This window comes from Scyliorhinus canicula, chromosome 28, assembly GCF_902713615.1.
Source record: "Scyliorhinus canicula chromosome 28, sScyCan1.1, whole genome shotgun sequence".
Lineage (NCBI taxonomy): Eukaryota > Metazoa > Chordata > Chondrichthyes > Carcharhiniformes > Scyliorhinidae > Scyliorhinus > Scyliorhinus canicula.
The window spans coordinates 7,665,184-7,686,282 of record NC_052173.1 but is presented as its reverse complement, the minus strand read 5'-3'; the positions used below and the strand labels follow the sequence as shown (position 1 = coordinate 7,686,282).

Sequence of the window (21,099 nt, the reverse complement as noted above, 5' to 3'; positions counted from 1 at the left end):
AGCTGCAAGAAATCTCTTAAAAATAAGAGTGTAGGTCCCTTCACAATAAGAATACAGTTCCACACGAGGAAACTGTAGGGAACCACGAGCATCAAAAAAATGGAGAGGTTTAGATAGGCCCCTTGAAATAAGCCAAAAATGCCACTTTTACCTGGAGCTAAAATGGAGGTGCTCGGGCAGACAGGGCCATAGAAATGATGTGTTCTGAGACTGGTCCTGAGACAGACTAGAAGCAACATCATGGAGCTAGAGAAGAGCAAGTGAGAAATTGCCCCTTAGTGTCCAAGGAAGTGCAGGTTAGGTGGGGTTATGGGGTTACAGGGAAAGGGCGGGGTAGGGTGCTCTTTCGGAGGGTCAGTGCAGACTCGATGGGCCGAATGGCCTCTTTCTGCACTGTAGGGGATTCGATGGAAATTGAGAAGCAAACAGAAAGGACATGGAAGGCAGGATTGATGAAAGGATATCAGCTGGTTTCTCATTCCACAGATGAACATAGAACAGTACAGCACAGAACAGGCCCTTCGGCCCTCAATGTTGTGCCGAGCCATGTACCCACCCTATACCCGTAACCCAATAACCCCCCCCCCCCCCCCCCCCCCTTAACCTTACTTTTTTTTTTAGGACACTACGGGCAATTTAGCATGGCCAATCCACCTAACCCGCACATCTTCGGACTGTGGGAGGAAACCGGAGCACCCGGAGGAAACCCACGCACACACGGGGAGGACGTGCAGACTCCGCACAGACAGTGACCCAGCCGGGAATCGAACCTGGGACCCTGGAGCTGTGAAGCATTTATGCTAACCACCATGCTACCGTGCTGCCCAATACCGTAATGCATAAAAAGATGCTGCCAGACCTGCTGAATATCTCGAGCATTTTCTGATTTCCAGCAACTCTTTTGTTTTTGTATTAGCGCGCGTGGAGAGTTTTCAGAAATCATTGGTATATAAAATTAAGCTTGAGATTAGGTGGATCGAGAAGCAAAGCGGGCAATGCAAGATCAACTTACAGACTCCACAAGGTGGAGTTGGGTGACCAGAGGAAGGCAGATCCACCCCACTATCCCAGTGGAGGTCCAATAGGTCTTTTTGGGGAGGTTTTAATGCATAAAAAGAGTCGAGACGTCCAGAGACTTAGTTACACAAAGCTGGACAGCAAATTAGTTGGCAATAGCCAGGTTGAGGCAGCTCTGGAAATAGGCACAAAACTGGCTCACTAGAAACAGACTGAGAATCCAGAGAGAGGCCCGGGAGACAATGGGAATGGACAGATGGAGCCTTGGAAGGACAATTAACCCAAGCTTTGTTCACCGGGTACAGCAGCTGGGTCTATGACTGGACCCAAACTATAGCCCCAGTTACAGACAATGGCCTGATGGCAGATATGCTGCACATGAAGCAGTATGTCTTCAATATTCCAGCAGACAGGTCAGCAAACAGGAGAGTGGGGAGGAGAAAAGCCCTGAAAGAGTCTGCTCTTGTGCAGCGAGGAACAGGCCCTTCCACCAAAGAAATTTGAGAACCCACTTGGACAGCAGTAACGTTACTGGCCTAATAGCCCCAAGAACTTCAGTTCAAATCGTACAATGGCAATTTGTGTTTCTTTAATGAATTTGGAGTCTGAAAATAAAAAGCCGATACCATAAGATGGCATGGAGCAGTCACGGGTTTGTCAAAACCGAATTGCACACAAGTGTCTTTTCGGAAAGGTAATCCCTTCTCTTTAACCAGTCTGGTCTCTCTTGAGACTACAGCCCAACATTGACATGGCGCGACTCTGACTTGCCTCTGAAGTGACCTCGTAAACCGCAACAAGAAAACGCACACATCACTTGGCTGCAACTTAGGATCGGCATTCGGACATGATGAACATAGAACATAGAACAGTACAGCACAGAACAGGCCCTTCGGCCCTCGATGTTGTGCCGAGCAATGATCACCCTACTCAAACCCACGTATCCACCCTATACCCGTAACCCAACAACCCCCCCTTAACCTTACTTTTTAGGACACTACGGGCAATTTAGCATGGCCAATCCACCTAACCCGCACATCTTTGGACTGTGGGAGGAAACCGGAGCACCCAGAGGAAACCCACGCACACACGGGGAGGACGTGCAGACTCCGCACACAGTGACCCAGCCGGGAACCGAACCTGGGACCCTGGAGCTGTGAAGCATTTATGCTAACCACCATGCTACCGTGCTGCCCTAACGAAGGTACGCTGTGTCCAGTCAAACCTGTAAAGCTCCCCACCCAAATAACATCTGGAATCTACTGCCAAAGTTGGGAGAGAGCATTCTCAGTATCATCAAATATACAGTGCAGAAGGAGGCCATTTGGCCCATCGAGTCTGCACCGGCCCTTACAAAGAGCACCCCACTGAAGCCCACGTATCTACCCTATCCCCGTAACCCCCACTTAACTAGTAACTAGTCATGTAACTAGTGAAGCAGAAGTTTTACATAAAGAACTTGCATTTGGATAGTGTCTTCCACCGCCTCAGGATGTGCCACTGCGTTTAAATATTGCTTAGACGCTGCTTAAAGGTAGAAAATAAAGCAACAAATTTGCGCACAGCAGAATTGCACAAACAGCGATGTGATAATGTACAGAGAATCTGTTGCGATTTTGATCAAGGGATCAATATTGGTCACTTCACCAGGAATAACTTCCCATCTCCTCTCAATAATGCCATCGGATCTTGTATGTCCACCTGAAAGGGCAAATCAGGCCTCAGTTCAACATTTCATCCAAAGGAAAGCGGCTCTGACAGCGCAGCACTCCCTCAGTATTGCACTGGAGTGTCAGCTGGATTTTACACTGAAGTCTCTGAAGCAGGATTTGAACCTACGACCCTCTGATTCCGAGGAATGCTAGGATAGGCGTATCAAGCAACTCGCAGAGTCACACATTTCTATCACCATCTCGGACTCCTCCATTATGACACCCTACCCCACCAGCAGCATGGACCAACCAGAGGTGGCAGCACAGTGGTATACGATCGGGAGGGAATGGCCCTGGGAGCACTCAACATAGGCTTCAAGGCTGCATGAGGTCTCATAGCATCAGTTCAAATATAAGCAAGGGAACATCCTGCTAATGAATCAGTACTCCTCCATGTTGAACACCACTTGGAAGAAGCACGGAGGGTGGCGAGGACACAGAATATGCTCTGGGTGGGAGACTTCAATGCCCAACACCAAGAGTGGTTCAGTAGCATCACTACTGACTGAGCTGGCCAAGACCTGAAGAATGTAGCTACTGTACTGGGCCTGTGGCAAGGGAAAAAGATACTTGACCTCATCCTCACCAATCCACCTTTTATCCATGACAGTTTTCATAAGTGACCACTGCACAGTCCTTGTGGAGACAAACTCCCGTCTTCACATTGAGGATACCCTCCATTGTGTTGTATGGCACTATCACCGTGCTAAATGGAATAGACTTCGAGATCTAGCAACTCCAGACTGAGCATCCATGAGGCTCTGTGGGCCATCGGCAGCAGCAGAATTGTATTCAACCACAATCTGTAACCTCATGGCCCAGCATATTCCCCCACTCTATCATTACCACCAAGCCAGGGGATCAACCCTGGTTCAATGAAGAGTGCAGGAGAGCATGCCAGGAGCAACACCAGGCATACCGAAAAATTATACTGGTGAAGCTGCAACACAGGATTACTTGCATGGGTAACAGCGGAAGCAACATGCAAGAGACAAATATAAGCGACCCCACAACCAACAGATCAGATCTAAGCTCTGTAGTCCTGCCACATCCAGCCGTGAATGGTGGTGGACAATTGAACAGCTCACTGGAGGAGGAGGCTCCCCAAATATCCCCATCGCCAATGATGGAGGAGCCCAGCACATCAGTGCAAAAGACAAGACTGAGGCATTCGCAATAATCTTCAGCCAGAAGTGCTGAGTGGATGATCCATCTCCGTCTCCTCCAGAGGTCCCCAGCATCACAGATGTCAGTCTTCAGCCAATACGATTCATTCCACGTGATATCAAGAAACAGCTGAAGGCACTGGAGACTCCAACGCTATGGGCCCTGACAATATCCCAGCAATAGTACTGAAGACTTGTGCTCCAGAACTTGCCGCACCCCTAGCCAAGCTGTTCCAGTACAGCTACAACACTGGCATCTACCCAGCAATGTGGAAAATTGCCCAGGTGTGTCCTGTACACAAAAAGGTCAAATCTCACTCAGGAAATGATTGCCCAATCAGCCTACAACAATAACTAGTGCCTTTAATGCAGTAACCACCCCAAATTATTAAACATAAATTTAACACCAAACCACAAAAATGTTGGGAAAAGCACGGCGGCGCAGTGGTTAGCACTGTTGCCTCATGGTGCCAAGGACCCGGGTTCGATCCCAGCTCTGGGTCACTGTCCGTGTGAGGTTTGCACATTCTCTCCGTGTCTGCGTGGGTCTCACCCCCACAACCCAAAGATGTGCAGGGTAGGTGGATTTGCCACGCTAAATTGTCTCTTAATTGGAAAAAAAAATGTTAGGATAAAAGTTTTCTCAAAGGTAGGTTTGAAGAAGTTTCTTAACGGTAGCGATGGGTTTGGAGGAGAGATTTAGGAAGGGAATCCTGACAGTGGAGGAATGAAGAGAGGTAGAGCTGGGAGTCATCATGATGAGAAATAGCAGAGAGCCAAGGACAGATTCCCAGCGGCAGGATGAATATTGGACGTCACTCAGGGTATAGCAATTTACATTCATTTTCTAACTGGATTGTCACTCTTCTCCTTTCCATAATGGTTTGATTTATTTCTGTCATAGATCATCTTCAAAATCAGTCAGCACCGCAGTACTTGTGCCAATCTACTTCTTCCGAGATTTTCCCGGTCGATTAGGCTGAAGCGTTCCCTCGTGGAAACGCAATACCGGTTTTAAGGAAAATCCGTTTTTTACGGAATGAACTCAGCCCCGACCAATGTTGTGAAAACGGGATTTACCTGTACTGGTTGTTGCCAGATGCATAAATAAGCTCCGTTCCCTAACTCGAGGGAATGAACATGGGGGGCTACATGTGGAGAAATGACCAGAGTGGGAGAAACTACGGTGAACATGAGGGGCTGGCTAAATAGATCGGCCGCTGCAAGCAATACGCTGGAAGGGATTAAATCATTTGGACATAAGCTGCTAACCCATCAACTGTACAAGCCATCCAAACCGTAAGCAGGCCTCCAGATTTATTTTTTATTAACCGTGGCTTTTGTGTTTTATCCTGTATTAAAGCAAAGTTCAGATGCTGAGTTACGGTACAGTTAAACTCAACTGAACAGTCTGACTAATTCGAGAGTTTAATTTCTCTTATCTCCCTGGTTAGATCAGATGCAGGCCATCAGCATAAGCACCGAACATCCCTATGTGGCAAACCCCTGGCCAATTCTTAAGAAGAACTACAATGAAAAAGGGGGTTATAGATTCAATGGATAGATGCTGGCAGCCATGGGAATTATTGCAGTAAATATATGTGGTGAAATCACTGCTTTAAATTATACTGGATCTTGGGCCATGACTGTAACTGGACAGATATCACTGCTTGATTCTAGATGTGAAGTTCACGCATGAAGAATAAAAAGCCAGCAGAAATCATTGTTGAAAGGTGCCAGACAATCACGGCCTCGGTGAAAGCTCGCAGTGAAAATCGGCATCAATCTGCAGTGCTGCGCTGGCAATGACAAATGCCTGTACCAAACAGCCAGAGAATATTCCAGCTTCATAACAGCAATGCACACCCCATTGTGTTCTTCCACTCACCTTGTAAATCTCATAGCTTAACTCCAGTCCCTCCTTCTCATCATACACGGTGTATGAGTGAATGAGCAATCCAAATGGTCTGAAGGAAGCGTCCTTTTCCAGCTGAACAATAAACTCATCAAGGTTGATGCAGTAACCAGCTGGGATAAATTCTAACACTTTACTTTCAACATTATCAACCTAGATAGGAACAAATTGTTTACAGTAAACTACAGGGCTTTATGCACATTGAAAGCAGTTTCTCTTTCCCCCTCCCTCTAATTGTCTTCAGAAAATCCTCCTTGGCAATGCTGCCATGTCTCAGTCATTGAATCAATGTGTAACATGAACAGAAACGCCAATTCAGTTTCTTCAGAGGGGGCACTTTTATCTTCCAGTCTGTCATAGCATTTAGCTAGAAGACAAACTGATCCTTCTTCCACATCAGGCAAGGCCCTGCAGGATTTATTACACGGTTGGAAAACAAACCCCTCGGTGTACTATGAACACATTTAGTTCAGTTAAACTTATTTAATCAATGACACGGCCTTTAAGTGTTACTATCTGCACATCATTCCTCCGTTTCTTTTTTAAATGGATGAAATGCCTGCCACTCTGTAAGAATGGAAGACAGTCTGCCCCAACATTCCCAAGCATGCAAGGTCCAATTTCAGCTCTCGGTGTCAAAGCAGTGACGTTACACTTTAGAAATCACTGTTCTGCCCCCTTGAAAGACTCCTGCTGTGGCACATTTCCACTGGTATCACCAGCTCTACATTGGCAGCTCTGATGTGTGAGTCCAAACAGAGAGCAAGAAGAGGAGAAAGGAATATTGTAATCAAAGACTGATCTTTTTATAATAATAATCTTTATTGTCACAAGTAGGCTTACATTAACACTGCAGTGAAGTTACTGTGAAAAGCCCCTAGTCGCCACATTCCGGCGCCTGTTCGGGTACACAGAGGGAGAATTCAGAACGTCCAAATTACCTAACAGCATGTCTTTCAGGACTTGTGGGAGGAAACCGGAGTGCCCGGAGGAAACCCACGCAGACACGGGAAGAACATGCAGACTCCGTATAGACAGTGACCCAAGCCAGGAATCGAACCCTCACACGACATCCACAAGAGCACTTTCTGGTGGTGGTCAGGGTTGGAAACGCTGCCAAATCCGCCCCTCCCTAACTCAGGGAGCACGGACGTCAACTCTAGCCTGGACTGCCACAAGACGCCCGATGCGACTAGTGATAAAAACGCATTGCAGAACCTTGCTTGTATAAACAGACTGCAGCGTCATGATGCAGTACATAATCTCAGCACTGCTCGGGTTAGCTAAGACCTTGCGAAGACAAGCAACCAATACATTTTAATAGCCTACCTCTACGTTGTCATATTTTTCTATAACTTTGCTGGAGTATTTGATATTGAAGAATGTAGTGAGGCTGCAGGTACTGTAGTACAATTGGATTTCAAGGTCCTTGTAGCCAAATACTGATTCTCTGCAGGCAAAGCAGAAATAACCACATGTTGATAGAGAATCTGCAGAAGTTAGATTTATTTTCTCTTTACTTTAATCCAGGGCCAATTATAAATCTCAAATGAACATATTTACAGTGGCCATGTCTAGCGCCTGATTTATATCAGTGCTGCCTCAGTAGAAACATTGCAATTGGAATCTGAGCGAACAAGCCGTTTGTGCAGCTAAATGTATCTTTGCTGTTCCTCGTCTGTTTTTAAAAAAAACTTGCGTCATTTGCAATCGCAGGACATCTCAAAGTGCGGTACAGCCAATGCAGTACTTCTGAAGAGTAGTCACGGTTGTCACGTAGGAAACGCGGCAGCCAATTTGCGCACAACTAGATCCCTTACACAGCAATGTGGGAACGACTGGATAAAATCTGTATTTTAAGTGCACTGAAATTTCCCGGCAGATTGGAAAATGGTGCTTGCGACTGTTGAGTCAATGTTTGCGCAAATGCTGCTGAGCGTGTCTCAGTATAAATGAGAAGTGAGCTGCACTGTGGAACAGCTGGAGGAGTTCCGTTAATATAGAGGGCAATTGATGAGCTCTTCAAATGATGCAACAAAACAGCAAGGTGGCTCACTTAGCAACTTAGTCGATAACAAAGGTGTCAGGACACAGGTTAGTATTTGTATGGTGCGAAATAATAGAGACATAAAAATTGAAAGATCATCAAACCATTTATACCAACTGTACATGAAATTCAACACATGCAAAGAACATTGCACTGAAAACACCCATGCCAATCTCTCTGAATTGGATGTCCCATTGCAAAAATTAACGCTTACCTGCAATATCTGATAGGAGTTCCTGGCATTGCGGAATACCAGCAGAGAGGACTGGGGTATGTGTGTATTATACAGCAGAATACAAATCGATGGAAAACACGGTTAAAGTACAGTTTGCGGGTCAGACCGCATCTTACGTACTGTTCCTTGAGAACATGTTCAAGTGATAGAGGGAAATTCCACGAGGCTGACTGTCAGATGGACTAAATTTAGGGGTGAAACTGGAGAGACTTGGGCTTTTCATCCGAAAAAGGTAAAGAAGATGGACCTCAGGCGGAATATGTCAACTTGATTCAGTTGGGAGCGCTGTCCTCAAGTTCCGGATTAGCACCCGAATACGGTGTGTGTGCTGAGTAGTGTGTGCAGTTTTGGTCTCCTTCTCCGAGGAAGGGTATTCTTGCTATGGAGGGAGTGCAGAGACGGTTTACCAGACTGAATCCTGGGAAGACGGGACTGATATGCGAGGAGAGATTGACTAGGTTAGGATTGTATTCACTGGAGTTTAGAAGAATGATGTTCCCAATGATGGGGGAGTCCAGAATCAGGGGCCAAGTCCAAGGAGACAGGGTAAACCATCTAGCACTGAGATGAGGAGAAACTGCTTCACCCAGAGAGTGGTGAGCCTGTGGAATTTGCTACCTCAGGAAGCAGTTGAGGCCAAAACACTGTATGTTTTCAAGAAGGAATTAGATTTGGCTCTTGGGGTAATGGGGATCAAAGGATATGGGGGGGAAAGCGGGAACATGTTACTGAGTTGGATGATCAGTCATGATTGTAATGAATGGTGGAGCAGGCTCGATGGGCCAAATGGCCTCCTCTTGCAGCTATTTTCTATGTTTCTGTTAGTGGTTAGTTTGTTCTCAGCTAGGAGTTGAGGTTTACAGAAAACTACACTGCTTTAAACCACTCACTGATCAACATCGCGGTTAGATCCACAAGAATGGTTGACAGAAAAAAAAGTTCAAAGAAAGATTTGCATTTATATAGCATCCTTCATGTCTTCAGGGTGTCCCAGTCCACCTTATATCCAAATAGGTATTGTTGAAGTCGACGGAATAGCAAGTTTTGTACAGCAAGGTTCCACAAACAGTAATAAGGCAAATGACTATATAATCTGCATTAAGTGTTGGTTGAGGGGTGAATATTTGCCAGGATATGAAGGAGAACACCTGTACTTTGAAACAGTGCCATGGGATCTTTTATGTACACTTGAGAGTGCAGATGGAATCTTGGCTAACACCTCATCCAGGCAGTGCAGCATTCCCTCAGTGCTGTTGTGGGAATGTAACCCTGGATTATGCACTCAAGTCTTTGGAGTCAGACAATTAACTCACAACCTTCTGACTCAAGAGGCAAGAGTATGACTGACAGTCACAGTTGATGCTGTGCTAAACCAGGTAAGCTAGAACCACAAAAGAGCACAAGGCAAACAAAAACAGCCACTTCTAGAACACAATATGAAAATGCCTGCAACACCTTGTATATTGTCAACAGGATTCAATGCAATACAAATGACATACTCATCTCCAAACACTTGGTGACTGTATAATGGACTGAAGCTCGTGGTCTCATCCTCCAGGTCTTCAGCGAAGCGAACTATTAATATGGAAAAAAAACACATCATACTGTGGGGAAAGACACGGCTGAACCTATTTAATTAAGGCATGCTAGACAGATTCTTGATTAACAAGGGGGGGATGAAAGGTTATCACGGGCCGGGAGGAATGTGGGGGCGATGTTACAATCAGGGTGGCACTGGAGCACAGTGGTTAGCACTGTTGCTTCACAGCTCCAGGGTCCTGGCTTAAATTCCCGGCTTGGGTCACTGTTTGTGCGGAGTCTGCACGTTCTCCCTGTGTCTGCGTGGGTTTCCTCCGGGTGCTCCGGTTTCCTCCCACAAGACCCGAAAGACATGCCGTGAGGTGAATTGGACATTCTGAATTCTCCCTCTGTGACCCGAACAGGCGCCGGAATGTGGCGACTAGGGGCTTTTCACAGTAACTTCATTGCAGTGTTAATGTAAGCCTACTTGTGACAATAAATAAAGATTATTATAGATCAGCCACGTTCTTATTGAATGGTGGAGCAGGCCCGAGGGGCTGAATGGCCTCCTCCTGTTTCTTGGGCGGCACAGCTGCCTCACAGCTGCAGGGTCCCGGGTTCAATTCCAGCCTTGGGTGACTTTCTGCATGGAGTTTGCACTTTCTCCCTGTGTCTGCGTGGGTTTCCTCCGGGTGCTCCGGTTTACTCCTACAGTCCAAAGATGTGCAGGTGGATTGGCCATGATCAATTGCCCCTTAGTGTCCAAATGATTAGGTAGGGTTACTGGGATAGGGCAGAGGCGTGGGCTTTAGTAAGGTGCTCTTTCCAAGGCTCGGTGTAGACTTTTCTCCCCCATAAATTTAGAGTACCCAATTCATTTTTTCCAATTAAGGGGCAATTTAGCGTGGCCAATCCACCTACCCTGCACATCTTTGTGGGGGCGAAACCCACACAGACACGGGGAGAATGTGCAAACTCCACACGGACAGTGACCCAGAGCCGGGATTGAACCTGAGACCTCGGTGCCTTGGGGCAGAAGGACTAACCCACTGCCCCACCGTGCTGCCTGTCAGTGTAGACGTGATGGGCCAAATGGCCTCCTACTACACTGTAGGGATTCTATGATTCCGAATTTGTATTACTACCCGATGGTTACTTTTAACAGTTCAATATGTACAGAAATAGTATTCCCCCAGGAATTCCATCAATAATGGTCTACCCCAATGAGGAGCATACGTTGATTCATGTCATTGAACATAATAAACGTCTTCCCAGCAACACCTGGGTGTCCTTGTGCACCAGTCGCTGAAGGTAAGCATGCAGGTGCAGCAGGCGGTAAAGAAGGCTAATGGTATGTTGGCCTTCGTAGCGAGAGGTTTCGAGTATAGAAGCAGGGATGTGTTGCTGCAATTATACAGGGTCTTGGTGAGGCCACATTTGGAGTATTGTGTGCAGTTTTGGTCTCCTTCTCTGAGGAAGGATGTGCTTGCTCTCGAGGGAGTGCAGCGAAGGTTTACCAGACTGATTCCAGGGATGGCGGGACTGTCACATGAGGAGAGATTGACTAGGTTAGGATTGTTCTCGCTGGAGTTCAGAAGAATGAGGGGGGATCTCATGGAGACTTATAAAATTCTAACAGGACTAGACAGGGTTGATGTAGAAAGGATATTCCCGATGGTGGGTGTGTCCAGAACCAGGGGGTCACAGTCTGAGGATTCAAGGTAAACCATTTCGGACAGAGATGAGACAACATTTCTTCACCTAAACAGTGGTGAACCTGTGGAATTCGTTACCACAGGAAGTAGTTGAGACTAAATCTTTGAATATATTCAAGAGGTGGCTGGATCTAGCACTTGGGGAGAATGGGATCAAAGACTATGGGGAGAAAGCAGGATTAGGCTATTGAGTTGAATGATCAGCCGTGATCGTGATAAATGATGGAGCAGGCTCGAAGGGCCAAAAGGCCTCCTCCTGCTCCTATTTTCTATGTATCTATGTATGTATCTATCTCTACCCCCATTTGTCACTAGTTTGTCACAGATTGCATGGTCAAATCTAACAGCATTGCCCCCTTTCTCAGTCACCCTTCCACCCGCAAGGTCTCAACATAAAGGGAACAGTGTGCAGGTTACAAGAAGATTCTGTGTTTGAAGCACATACCTAACTTTAGCCGAATAGCCTTGTTGGTATCGCACTTGTATTCTGCTAACTTCTTTTCCAGGTTCAAAATATCTGCAGAAAATAAATCAGGCAAAAACTATTAGCAGAAAAAAAAACACCATTGGAATTTGACGAAGTGTGAGCAGTCCTGATCAAGGCTATATTCTATATACACACACAACCATCTCCTGCCTCCTTGATAAGAACAGAAGCATTAAGCGCAGCAACATTGCCAGGATCACTGGGGAAGATCCTGGCATCAGAGAACAATGGGATGTGATTCCATTGTCTATTACTGCACTGATGTCAGCTCCCAGAGACTAGGAGGTTTCCAGGGATCCAAGACAGAATGCTGGAACCTAGTGGTATTGGGGTGAGGATCCAAAAGCTAGTGATTTGAAACAAACCTGTTGGGACTTTAACCTGGTGTTGCAAGACTTCTTACTGGGGTGAGGAGGTTCAAGGTTTGAACGTGCTTGTTGGATTATAGGGTTAGGAAGCACTGGGAATATGACCGAGGGATTTCTGTGCGCTGAGAGCGAGTTGCAACATCCAGGAATGGCCGGGGAGAGGCTAGGAAGTGTGCTGACATTCTGGGGTGTCTAGCAGGGCTCAAGAAAAGGGGGTTGCTGGCCTCTGGGAGCATGTGGTTTGTGGGAAATAAGGTTGTAAACACCTTTGACTGCAAGGAGAGCCCAGGAGAACGGATCACAAGCTGCCAGATTTTGAAGATTCAGGCTGCCATCCTCCATACCACCATTTTCCCCACCTTGATTCAAGCAAGCATAATATTTTCATTAGAATTAATTGATGGATAATCTGAGACTGAAGATGGGTGAATTTGAAATTCCTGGAATGTATGAGGAGCGCACAATCAGGTGAGGCTGCTGAATTTGTATTTAATTTTTTTAAATATAAAAGTACCAAATTATCCCCCCCCCCCCCCAAAGTTAAGGTGGCCAATCCACCTACTCTGCACATCTTTGGGTTGTGGGGGTGAAACCCACGCAGACACGGGGAGAATGTGCAAACTCCACATGGACGGTGACCCGGGGCCGGGATCGAACCTGGGACCTCGGTGCCATGATGAATTTGGGATCCCCTCATTTAACAAGAATCTATCTATCTCCACATTAAAAATATTCAGTGACCCCCCCCCCCCCCCCCCCTCCTCTGCCTTTTGAGGCAGATAGTTCCAGAGTCACACAGCCCTCTGGGAGAAAAGATTCTCCTCATGTCTGCCCTGAAAGGGAGACTCCTCATTTTAAAACAGCGCCCACTAGTTCTGGACTCACCCACAAGAGGAAACACCTTTTCCACATCCCCCTTGTTGAGACCATTCAGGATCTAAAATACTTAAATCAAATCACCCCCTCACTCTTCTAAACTCCAGTGGAAACAAGCCAAGTCTGTCCAACCTTTCCTTATAAGACAACCCGCTCATTTTTTTAAAACTTAAAGTAAACAATTTTTTTCCCCAATTAAGGGGCAATTTAGCATGGCCAATCCACCGAGCCTGCACATCTTTGTGTTGTGGGGGGGCAGCACGGTGGCCCAGTGGTTAGCACTGCTGCCTCACGGCGCTGAGGTCCCAGGTTCGATCCCGGCTCTGGGTCACTGCCCGTGTGGAGTTTGCACATTCTCCCTGTGTCTGTGTGGGTTTCGCCCCCACAACCCAAAAATGTGCAAGGTAGGTGGATTGGCCACGCTAAATTGCCCCTTAATTGGAAAAAATAATTGGCTAATCTAAATTTAAAAAAAAAAATCTTTGTGTTGTGGGGGTGAGACAAACACCATTATCCAGCATTAATCTAGCTATAGGTTTTACCCTTCCAGCAACAGAAACATTAAGTTAAACCAACTTAAAATTACACCTTATTTCTAATGTTTACCAATTGCAAATACAAATCCCTTAAAACTGTCTTTGCTTTCCTAACACACAGTATTCAGTTCTGATTAAAGTGATGGTTAATCTGGGGAGTGCAACTAGCAGCATCATGAGCTTTGTTTGGGTGCTGGGGGGGGGGCTGGCGTTACCCAATCTCTCGGGGTATTATTGGGCAGCCAATGTGTCGATGGTGCGCAAGTGGGTAATGGAGGGGGAGGGGGCAGCATGGAAACGGATGGAGAGGGTGTCCTGTGGAGATACAAGCCTGGGGGCCCTGGTAACGGCGCCGTGGCCGCTCCCTCCTACGAGGTATACCACGAGTCCGGTGGCGGCGGCTACCCTCAAGATTTGGGGGCAGTGGAGGTGACATAGGGGAGAAGTGGGGGGCTCGATGGAGGCTCCGTTCAGGGGGAACCATAGGTTCGTCCCGGGGAACATTGATGGGGGATTTCAGGGTTGGCACAGAGCGGGCATCAGACAGCTGAGGGACCTGTTTATTGATGGGAGGTTTGCGGGCCTTGGAGGTGAAATTTGGGCTCCCCCCGGGAAACATGTTCAGGTATCTGCAGGTAAAGGCATTTGCTAGACGGCAGGTGGAGGGATTCCCTTCGCTTCCCGCGAGGGGGGTGAGTGACAGGGTGCTTTCGGGGGTCTGGGTCGGAGGGGGGGGGGGGAAGATATCTGATATCTACAAGGTTATGCAGGAGGCGGAGGAGGCGTCAGTAGAGGAGCTGAAAGCTAAGTGGGAGGGGGAACTGGGGGAACAGATCGAAGACGGGACATGGGCTGATGCCCTGGAGAGGGTTAATTCTTCCTCCTCGTGTGCGCGGCTTAGCCTCATCCAATTCAAGGTGCTGCACCGGGCCCACATGACTGGGACGAGGATGAGTAGGTTCTTTGGGGGTGAAGACAGATGTGTCAGGTGCTCGGGGAGTCCAGCGAACCATGCCCATATGTTCTGGGCATGCCCGGCACTGGAGGAGTTCTGGAAGGGGGTGGCGAGGACGGTGTCGAGGGTGGTGGGATCCAGGGTCAAGCCAGGATGGGGACTCGCGATTTTTGGGGTTGGGGTGGAGCCGGGAGTGCAGGAGGCGAAAGAGGCCGGTGTGCTGGCCTTTGCGTCCCTAGTAGCCCGGCGAAGGATTTTGCTACAATGGAAGGATGCGAGGCCCCCAAGCGTGGAGACCTGGATCAATGACATGGCGGGGTTCATTAAGCTAGAGAAGGTCAAATTCGCCCTGAGAGGGTCGGTACAAGGGTTCTTTAGGCGGTGGCAACCTTTTCTCGACTTTCTGGCTCAACGATAGGGTACGGGGACAATGGCAGCAGCAACCTGGGAGGGAGGGGGAGGGAAAGGGGGGGGGGAAGATGGCTATGTTTGTTTATTTAATTTTAATTTATTTTTCAGTTCTTTTGTTGTTCATTGGGGTTGGGGGGGATGTGATACATGCGTCAATACGGTCTGGGGGGTGTTACAGTTATTATGGGTTATTTTGTTGCATTTCATTGATTGTCGTTATGTTTTATATTTTCTGTAAAAAATACCAATAAAAATTATTTAAAAAAAAAAAAAAATCTGGGGAGTGCAGCCAGAATTACCTCCTGACTCCCCAAAGCCTGTCCACCATCTACAAGGCACAAGTCAGGAGTGTGATGGAATACTCCCCACTTGCCTGGATGAGTGCAGCTCCAACAACACTCAAGAAGCTCGACACCATCCAGGACAAAGCAGCCCCGCTTGGTTGCTATCCTTTCCACAAACATTCAATCCCTCCAACACTGACACACAGTGGCAGCCGTGTGTACCATCTACAAGATGCACTGCAAGAACGCACCAGGTTTCCTTAGTCAGCACCTTCCAAACCCATGACCACTACCATCTAGAACAGGGGTGGGCAAACTACGGCCCGCGGGCCGCTAAAGGTCTTTATGCGGCCCACCAAGTCATTAAAAAAAAAAAAAAAAAATTTTTTTTTAACAAATTTTTTTTTTAAGGTTAATGGGGGGGGGGGGGGGCTGTTGGGTTACTTACTGGATAGGGTGGATACGTTGACTTGAGGGTGATCATTGCTCGGCACAACGTCGAGGGCCGAAGGGCCTGTTCTGTGCTGTACTGTTCTATGTCCTATATGAGGCGCCCAGAATCATAACCGGGTGAAGTAATTATTTTACTTAATATACTATGCGGCCCTTTAAAATTGTGAATTTCTGAATGTGGCCCTTGCACGGAAAAGTTTGCCCACCCCTGATCTAGAAGGACAAGAGCAGCAGATACCTGGGAACCCCACCACCTGCAGGTTCTCCTCCAAGTCACTCACCATCCTGACTTGGAAATAAATCGGCTGTTCCTTCACTGTCGCTGGGGCAACATCCTGGAACTCCCTCCCTAACAGCACAGTGGGTGTACCTACACCACATGGGCTGCAGTGGTTCAAGAAGGCAGCTCACCACCACCTTCTCGAGGGGCACTTAGGGGTGGTCAATAATGCTATCCTAGCCAGCGACACTCGCATCCCATAAATTATTTTTTTATAAAAGGAAATTAGCTAATAGGACCTCAAGGTAGTAATTTCTGGACTTTTCTCCCATGCCACGTCCAAGTGAGTAAAATGGCTGTGGCTGGAAAGATGGTTCAGGAGGGAGGGGTTTTGATTCCCGGGACAGTGGGATCATATTTTGGAGACGTGGGACCTGTACGGGCTGGACAGGTTGCACCTGAACAGAGCCTGGACCAAATTCCTTGTGCAGTGATTTGCTGGCGCTATTGGGGAGGATTAAAATGAACTTGGCGGGGGGAAAGGAACCAACAGGTAATATTGGAAGGCAAAAAAACAAGGCGTAGACAGAATTGGGAGAGACAGATAGAACTAGAGTACGAAATAGTAGGTATTAGGTGGGGACAGAGAAAGAGGGAATGTAAAAAGGTCTAAATTAGGGTTACTGTGCACATATGTGAATGTGCTCAATAAGATTGGCGAGCTGCAGATGCAGACAGCCAAGTGGAAATTGTGGCAATAACAGAGACCTGGCTCAAAGAAGGGCAGGACTGGGTACAAGTTGGTTCTGGAAAGATAGGGGCCAGGGTTCTCCGCCGCCCCGATTCTCCGTTATACTGACGCCCGGGGTTTCCCGACGGCGTGGGACCGCCCCACAATGGGAAACCCCATTGACCGGCTGGCGTAACGGAGAATGCCGCCCAGGGAAGGAAAGAGGAGGGGTGGCAGTATTAATTAAGGTGAACACTGCAGTTCGGGAGAGAGAGGATGCCCTGGAACAAAGAACAATACAGCACAGGCCCTTCGGCCCTCCAAGCCTGTACCGGTCATGATACCATCCTTGGCCAAAACCCCTCAGCACTTCCTAGTGCCGTATCCCTCTATATCCATGTATTTGTCAAGATGCCTTTTGAACGCCGTTAATGTATCTGCTTCCACAACCTCCCCTATTTTTCCAGAGTGGTCTATAGTGGTGTTCCCTGGGGTCAGTGTTAGAGGAGTTGGGGACTGTTCTCCTTGAAGAAAAGAAGGTTGAGAAATTGGAGAGAGGTGTTCAAACTCATGAGGGGTGTGGGCAGAGTAGAAATGGAGGAACTGTTGCCATTAGTGGAAGGATCAAAAACCAGAAGGCACACATTTAATTGGCAAAAGAAGGAATCACGATCCGAGGAAACATTATCCACACAAGTGGTGAGAACCTGGAATTAACTTTCTGAGCGTGGTGAAGGCAGATTTAATCAAAGCATTCAGAAGAGAATTGGATTATTATCCGAAAAAGAAAAACATGCAGGGCTATGGGGAGAAGGCGGGGAGTGACACCAGGCAAATTGCTCCATCAGAGGGCGGCCACAGACAATGGTCTCGACCTGTGCTTTTACCTTTCGATGAATTGGGATTCGCTACCCGCAGAGGGCTGTGGGATACTCCATCGTATCTTCAAGACGGAGAGCAACAGATTTTTGATCTCTCGGTGAACCAAGAGATGGGGAGTGAGCGGGAAAGTGGAATTGAGGTTAAATAGAAAAATCAGCCCTGATCTTATTGAATGATGGAGCAGGAGCAGACTTGAAGGCTGAATCGCCTCACATTCCTTCCCCAAGTGTTCATGGAATGTGAGTGTCACTTGCAAAGCCAGCATTTATTGTCCATCTTCAATTGCCTTGGATGTGGTGGTGATCCACCTTCTTGAACCGGTGGTGTAGGTACAGCTACAGTGTTGTTGGGGATGGAGTGCGAGGATCTGCTGACCACCCCCCTCAACCTGTCTATATCACTTTGCAGCCTCTTTTGTATCCTCAGCAAATATACAACAGCAAACATTATACTCAGTTCCTTCATCTATCACTATAGACTGCTACTATAGTAAGTAGCTGAGAGTCCAGCCCGGATCCTTGCAGTCCTCCACTAGTTACAGCCTGCCAACCTGAAAATGACCCAATCATCCATAGTGTTTTCTGCTAATACATCAACCTCAGCTCCACAGGCCCTTATCTTGTGCAACAACCTTTAATGTGGCAGTTTACTGAACGCCCGTGAAAATCCACTGGTTTCCCTTATCACAAGATTGGAATACGTACAGATGTTGAGGATCAGAATTGACTAAAATAATGGACTATTATGAAAAGGGTTCATCAGAACAGCAGTTGAGATCCTTGCAGTTAAGCTGGAGTGATTCAATAAGTTTGTAAATGCAATACAGTCTAGCAGTGTCAATTCTCAGCTCGTCTGTTAAATACAATATAATCTCTAAAGCACGGTCCCTAAAAACAGCTGATTGTGTCATGGGAGGGGACGTGACTATCCAAAGTAATCGTTTTCCCACTCAATTAGAAAGACTGGTATGTTCCAAGGATAAGATAATTTCTGGATCTTGTCAGTTCAAGATTGGCTCATAACCATGTGCTCACACTGCTGTGGTCAATGCTGCGTGTCGTGTTGGAATATTTGGGGCTTGTTTTAACTAAACGCTACATAGATGTATACACATCTAACTATGAGGCTGAACCCACATTATATTTAAAGGCACAGAATATATTGGACTAATAAGACCATGGAAGTCAAATGGCAAGCTCGTGAATTTTCTACCAGAAGAAGCTCAGTGGTTGAATAGTCTTTTCATTCTGGACTCGAGCTCTTTCGATGTAAATTAACAGATCTCACTCGGGTATAATAATTTAATAGTAGTTATGAGAAAAATGATAAACTTGAACAAACTGGTCCTTCCTTTCCTAACAATCGTTCATCTTCTAAATCCCATTGTACTCTTAACAAACATAATCATAATTTTCCTTTGAACTTGTGTATTGTTGAAGGATAAAGTTTCCCCCAAGTATCCTCAACTCTCGACTAACATCACTCAATGTGTTGTTACTGTTGATTATTTGTTGCTGTCTCTGGGATCTTGCTGTGTACAAGCTGGCTGGCCTTCACTTTTAAAACTATCTGAGCAGATGTGAGGCGCTTTGGGACATCCTGCAGTCGGGAAAAGCGGATTTAAAAATGGAAATGTGAATGCAGAGCGAGGAACACTGAAGTTTAAACACCGAGCCGTTCCCGTGCGCGCGGAGGGGGGGCGGAAACCGGCAAAGGATCCGCGCCAAAAGCGGGAAAGCTCCAGGAACCGGCTCAAAGTGGCGCCGGTAACACGCCGCAGCCGGAGGGAGACCCGGGGTCCCTCCACAGGCCGCCCCGCTCTCACTACTCCCGCTTCCCCGCTCACTCACTCACCCGCCATGTCAGCCTCCCGCCCGCCGCCGCTCTCAGGCCCGAGCCACAGGCCCGGCCCGATCCTCCCGCTCGATTAGTGCAGCCTGGGACCGCGTCACGTGACCCTCGGGCTCTGAGCGCGGGAAAATCGATCCGGAAACATCCACCCAAAACAACCCCCTCACCAAACCAGACCCTCCTCAGCCCCACCCCACACCCCCCCCCCCCCCACCCCACACCCCCCCCCACCCCACACCCCCCCCCCCCCACCCCACACCCCCCCCCCCCCACCCCACACCCCCCCCCACCCCACACCCCCCCCCCCCCCACCCCACACCCCCCCCCCCCACCCCACACCCCCCCCCACCCCACACCCCCCCCCCCCACCCCACACCCCCCCCCCCCCACCCCACACCCCCCCCACCCCAACACCCCCCCACCCCCCCAACACCCCACACACTCCCCCCCACCACTCCCCCCCCCAACCCCACACACTCCCCCCCCCCCAACCCCACACACTCCCCCCCCCCAACCCCACCCACTCCCCCCTCCCCACCCCCCCACCCACTCCCCCCCCCACCCCCCCACCCACTCCCCCCCCACCCCCCACCCACTCCCCCCCCACCCCCCCACCCACTCCCCCCCCACCCCCCCACCCACTCCCCCCCCACCCCCCCACCCACTCCCCCCCCACCCACTCCCCCCCCACCCCCCCACTCCCCCCCACCCCCCCACACACTCCCCCCCACCCCCCCACACACTCCCCCCCCACCCCCCCACACACTCCCCCCCCACACACTCCCCCCCACCCCCCCACCCACTCCCCCCCACCCACTCCCCCCCACCCACTCCCCCCTCCCCACCCCCCCACCCACTCCCCCCCCACCCCCCCACCCACTCCCCCCCCCACCCCCCCACCCACTCCCCCCCCACCCCCCCACCCACTCCCCCCCCCCACCCCCCCACCCACTCCCCCCCCACCCACTCCCCCCCACCCACTCCCCCCCCACCCCCCCACTCCCCCCCCACCCCCCCACTCCCCCCCACCCCCCCACACACTCCCCCCCCCCACCCCCCCACACACTCCCCCCCCACCCCCCCACACACTCCCCCCCCACACACTCCCCCCCCACCCCCCCCACACACTCCCACCCCCCCACACACTCCACCCCCCCACACACACCCCCCCCCCACCCCCCCCACACACTCCCCCCCCCACCCCCCCCACACACTCCCCCCCCCACCCCCCCACACACTCCCCCCCCCACCCCCCCACACACTCCCCCCCACCCCCCCACACACTCCCCCCCCACCCCACCACACACTCCCCCCCACCCCCCCACACACTCCCCCCCCCACCCCCCCACACACTCCCCCCCACCCCCCCACACACTCCCCCCCACACACTCCCCCCCCCCACCCCCCACACACTCCCCCCCCCCCCACACACTCCCCCCCCACCCCCCCACACACTCCCCCCCCACCCCCCCACACACTCCCCCCCCCACCCCCCCACACACTCCCCCCCACCCCCCACACACTCCCCCCCCACCCCCCCACACACTCCCCCCCCCCACCCCCCCACACACTCCCCCCCCACCCCCCCACACACTCCCCCCCCACACACCCCCCCCCACCCCACACACCCCCCCCACCCCCCCCACACACACCCCCCCACCCCCCCACACACTCCCCCCCCCCCCACCCACCCCCCACACACTCCCCCCCCCCCACAC

General features: G+C 49.7%; 1 protein-coding gene across 3 annotated transcripts in view; it reads right to left on the bottom strand.

The window, feature by feature from the left end:
• The window catches only part of hat1 (histone acetyltransferase 1), a 48,333-nt gene extending 28,818 nt beyond the window's left edge, over nt 1–19,515 (bottom strand). For 2 of the 3 annotated variants that reach the window (XM_038786430.1, XM_038786429.1), the window contains exons 1-5: nt 19,385–19,515; nt 11,774–11,845; nt 9,592–9,667; nt 7,140–7,260; nt 5,784–5,963 (exon numbers count right to left, since the gene is read on the bottom strand). In XM_038786430.1, coding sequence (XP_038642358.1) covers nt 5,784–5,963; nt 7,140–7,260; nt 9,592–9,667; nt 11,774–11,845; nt 19,385–19,391 — 456 coding nt within the window. In that variant the 5' untranslated portion in view covers nt 19,392–19,515. The remainder of the gene's footprint in view (nt 1–5,783; nt 5,964–7,139; nt 7,261–9,591; nt 9,668–11,773; nt 11,846–19,384) is intronic. The other variant, XM_038786431.1, reaches the window with a different exon arrangement.
• Between the last annotated feature and the right edge of the window lie 1,584 nt (nt 19,516–21,099).